The following is a 5,000-nucleotide window of genomic DNA, read 5'->3' on the forward strand; positions in this document are numbered from 1 at the left end:
TCACCACAGCTGGAGTACGTGGCGTGGACGCTGTCGGAGCTGCAGACGGTGTGTGTGGGCCACGGAGCTCTGTTCCCCACCGCAGAACCCAGCAGAACACACACCACACCGCACAACACACACCCTGCGCTGCTGGGCATGCTCCCAACACGGTTCCCTACACGGTTCCCAACATGGTTCCCTACAGGGTTCCCAACACGGTTCCCTACACGGTCCCAACACGGTTCCCAACACGGTTCCCAACACGGTCCCAACACGGTTCCCAACACGGTCCCAACACGGTTCCCAACACGGTTCCCTACACGGTTCCCAACACGGTTCCCAACACGGTTCCCAACACGGTTCCCTACACGGTTCCCAACACGGTTCCCTACACGGTTCCCAACACGGTTCCCTACACGGTTCCCAACACGGTTCCCAACACGGTTCCCTACACGGTTCCACTGCTTCTCAAGGTTCTGCAGACGGTTACCAAGCCTCCAAATACGATGGCAGTGGTTCCAAAAAGCAATAGATTGCAATAGTTTTGACAGATCCTCTGCTTCAAATCGATGAAATAGTTCCAGTATTATTATTATTATTATTATTATTATTATTATTGTTATTATTATTATTGTTATTATTATTACTAGTAGTAGTAGTAATTCTAGTGTAGAGTGGATGTGATGCTGGTTTGGTGTGAATATTAGATAAGTACAGAGAGACTGGTTTCACCTCTCTCTCTCTCTCTCTCTCTCTCTTTGTCTCTCTGTCTCTCTCTCTGTCTCTGTCTCTCTCTCTGTCTCTCTCGGTTCCATTCTTCCTCTTCCTCTCTCTCTCTGGCTGCAGTGGCTGATGGGTAGTTGTCATTGTCTTTTTTGTGGATGGAGAAGAAGAGGTTTTCCGCTGTTCTCTATTCATTTGTAATTCATCAGTGTATTGTTTGTTGTTTTTCTTCTGCATTTTGTTACTTTTTCCCTATTTTGCAGCAAGTTGTAACTATACTATGATTATGATTATTACTTAATTAGTAGTAGTAATAGTAGTAGCAGGAGTAGTAGTAGTAGTAGTAGTAGTAGTAGGCCTAGTAGTACTAGTAGTAGTTTTTCGCCTTCCTTTTTAAATTACAAGTTGTTTTTTAACTACCCCCCCTCTTTTTGTTGTTTTGTTTTGTTTTTGTTTCTTAGGTGTGACATAGATTTATTATTGGGTGATTATTTCTGGATTATCTTGGTGAGAAAAACAACAGCATCTTGGTCTCTACAAAGTCTCTGCTCCCCTCTAGTGGACATTAGCTGCTATTGCAATTTTCCCTTTTTAATCATATGAACAATTCTTGAAGTTCACTTTTTTTGTCCTGTAAGTTCAGCAACATCGGCAAAAAGGTAAAAAAAAAGAAGTTATTTTTCATTTCCTGGGTCTTTACAGTAATGCTGTGTCATGTTTACAGTGTCTGCCTCCATGCTGACGTGACGTCAGATAACTGAAACCACGAGTTTCCTCTTCTGAAATTCTGACTGTTGCATTTTTCCTCACAGGGAGTCGGAATTTCCTACTTTCCAACATGTCTGGAACGCAGCATGAGTCACTGCATGGCTCTGATGCAGAAAACACTGAAGGACTGATGCAGTCTGGATCTGATCCAGCTCTTTATTGTTCATCTGTTATTTCTGTCCTGTGTTTTCTATAAATCACTTTCTGATAATCCTGTTCGTTTAATGGATTTTATACACTACCAGTCCACAGTCTGGACCCACCTGACTGAATGTTCTGTGTCTTTCATTCTCTTAAAGCCATTTTGATCTAAAGGCTTCTGCTTAAATGCTTGAAATTAGTTTCTTAGACAAATCCTATGTATGAATTTCTTTCCAAAGCCTTTGCCTTTCCATCAAGGCAAAGGGCGGCTACTTTAAAGAATCTAAAATATAAGATAGTTTTGATTTGATGTATTTACTGTTATTCTAAAATGTGGAAAATATTAAAAATAAAAAAAAATGTGGTGTGTCTAAACTTTTGACTGGTAGTGTAAATAATTTGACTTGACCAGACTTGAGTTTTCAGTTTTTTTGTGACATTTATAATACTGACGAATACTGAAATTGATACTCAGTGACACTTTAGTGGTTTTGAAAATGCTTTTATTGTTAGTCAGTGCAGTGCGAAGCTTTATTGTTAATATCACAGTTTTGTTTATGGCATCAAGGAAAGTGAAAGGACAGAGTTTCAGGCTACAATCACACCGGTTCTGCTCTGAAAAAGGACTGAAGTCAAATCATTATTAAACTTTTCCACATGAAACCGTCTGAATTAGATGATTCACAACAGGGATGAATAAATTTAACGCTGTATTTTCAAATTTCAAAGTGTTTGAAAGTCTGAAGTGTAATTGTGCCGCCGCTCTCTCTCCAGAATAACTCCTGAAACTAACTCAGACTGTCGCAGCAGTCGGCTTTGAAGACGAGCTTCAAGGCGTTTCTGAAATCCGAGCCGTATCCTGCGTTTGATGCCGTTATTGATCGGAGGGGGTTGCGATTGATCAATATTTCATATCAACTCATTCTGTCAGCGCTGAGATCTGATGGAGGAGGAGAGCGATCGAGCTGCTGCCAAACCCAGTTAGACCTTCAGATCTATCTATCTATCTATCTATTTTTATTTCTCTCTTTTTCTCTCTTTCTCTTATTTCATTATCCAAATTGGGTTTCCTCTCAGTTTATGATGGAAAACTGTAGATTTATTTAATTTACGGAATGAACACAGTATATAAAGGTGAAATCATATGAAAAATCATCACCTGAAGTTCATCACTGTTCTGTAATTGAAATCACTAAATCATTTTGTGAGAGTAGTAGTATCTCATTTTGGAATTAAACTCCTGATATTGATTTTGCCTCTGTATCTTTATGCATTTATGAATTAACAAATCAGAAAAATTTAATTCTCTCCCCTCTCTCTATTTCTCTATTAGCTTTAGTGACAAGAGAATAAAATATTGCAAATGACTGGGGATGTTAATCTGATTCTCATCCATGTGAAATATTCTGACTGGGTTTTAGCCCTCAGTACATTTTCATAATGTGCCGATAATCTGATTTTAACCAGATTTAGACTAGAATGAATCTGGAGAAACTGTATCCACAGTGACAGAACTGTGTGAATGTGAATGTAACCAATAACTACACTTACACTGGAAAAAAACATCTGATTTTTTAACATTTTTTCAGTTGCACAGTGGAATAAAGGTTTAGAGAAACTGACTTGACTTGCTGCATGAAGAGAAGACTTGAGACTTGACTTGACTTGGGTTCTGGTGACTTGGGACTTGACTCTGACTTGTACTTTGATGACTTGAAAAGGTTTCTAAAGTCTTGACTTGAGATCTTGTGTTTGTGTAAATGACTTAGATTGAAAGTGATGAGATTTGTTCCAGCGGACGACTGAATTTAAATTCTGTTTTCTGAATTTGTATGGAATGATTGAATTTATTGAAGTTGAAACTGATTATAGAAATCAAACTCATGATGCTCTTACCAAGTTTTTATCCTATTAAAACCATATTGCATTGAAAAGTCCTAGATATTTAGTTTTCTTTAAGATATTAAATTGATACTGGACTCTTGATTTGTTCTGACTTGACTTGCTGTTCTACATTTAGACTTGAGACTTGACTTTAATGACTTGGACTTGACTTGGACTTGACTTGGTAATCTACATTTAGACTTGAGACTTGACCTTAATGACATGGACTTGACTTGGACTTGACTTGGTAATCTACATTTAGACTTGGGACTTGAGACTATTTGTAATACTGTGACTGACTGAGGAAGATGCCTCTATCTGCCCTTTGATGTTAAGGTTTTGTTTTGATGTAAATCTAATGTAAAATGTAAATTGTGAAATTTAAATAGGGTGAACTATCAAGTCATTGTATCTATCAAAAAATATCCACAAATGTATCTAATTTGCTCAGTAAAAAAAGTCTAAAAATTCTTATATAGCTCTTAATTTTCTTATTTCCATTTCTTCTCTCTTACGTCATTTTAGGGTCACAGGAGTATTTCCATGTGCTGTGACCTCTGACCTCTGACCCTTCACCTCCTTGTTTTTTGTAATGTTGGTGATCTAGAAATTGAAGCTTATTCTAGACATTAAAAGTCTCTCTGAACTGAATCGTAAATCCTAATTTAAAATTGAAACTCCTTTATCTGTGCGGCAAAATATAAAAAATCAGATTTTCCGTTGCTGTGTAAATGAAGCTGAAGAAGTCAAGAAAACAAATCAAAGAAGTGCTGCTTTAGCGATTTGGCCCCGCCCACTCAGTCTGAAGCTCCGGTGATTGGTGCAGGCGTGCTGGGGAGGGGGCGGGGTCACGGCTCTGTGAGCCAATCAGCTCAGGCATCAATCATGATGTCAGCAATCCCCGACACCTGTAGGGACACAGCTTGGTTTACAAAACAGTTTGTACTGTTCAACAGTTATAAAAGTTATATAATTTCATATGTATTTGTATTTTCTTGTATATTTAATTTATTTGTATTTATTTATAGACCATCATATGTATTTATCAATTTATTATTGTACAAATATTGGTGTAATTCATTAATTTCTGAATCTTCTGTATCACAACTTGCATTTGGAAGATGTATGAGTGGCTGACTTTTCAAATTTGTTGTGGTTTAATAAAAAAAGAAAAAAAAAAGAAAAAAAAACAGCTTGGCATTAACATGAGAAAATACCAATTTAGTTACATTTGATGCAATTCAAGGCAAGCAAACAAACAAGCAAATAAATAAAATATAATAAAAACACAATAAATCACCTAACAAATCACCGTAACAGGAGAGGAAGCAACGGGGCTTATGGGAAATGTAGTCTTATAATGTGGAGAAACACTAGAACTAACAATACTACTGGAGTGAGAGAGAGGAGACCGATCAGCTCCAACATGATCTCACATGTTTACAGTCATGAGGCCGAGGCAGAACTGTTCATCTGACAGATTTATTGATTTAAACGCTGCA

The 5,000-nt window shown here is 37.6% G+C and overlaps 1 protein-coding gene across 1 annotated transcript in view; it reads right to left on the minus strand.

The window, feature by feature from the left end:
• Positions 1–4,370: 4,370 nt before the first annotated feature.
• The window catches only part of LOC139917378 (coagulation factor XIII A chain-like), a 17,978-nt gene continuing 17,348 nt past the window's right edge, over positions 4,371–5,000 (minus strand). Inside the window, exon 17 of the mRNA XM_078291521.1 lies at positions 4,371–4,406. Within this exon, the coding sequence (XP_078147647.1) occupies positions 4,371–4,406 (36 nt within the window). The remainder of the gene's footprint in view (positions 4,407–5,000) is intronic.

The sequence above is a fragment of the Centroberyx gerrardi genome, chromosome 22, assembly GCF_048128805.1.
Source record: "Centroberyx gerrardi isolate f3 chromosome 22, fCenGer3.hap1.cur.20231027, whole genome shotgun sequence".
Lineage (NCBI taxonomy): Eukaryota > Metazoa > Chordata > Actinopteri > Beryciformes > Berycidae > Centroberyx > Centroberyx gerrardi.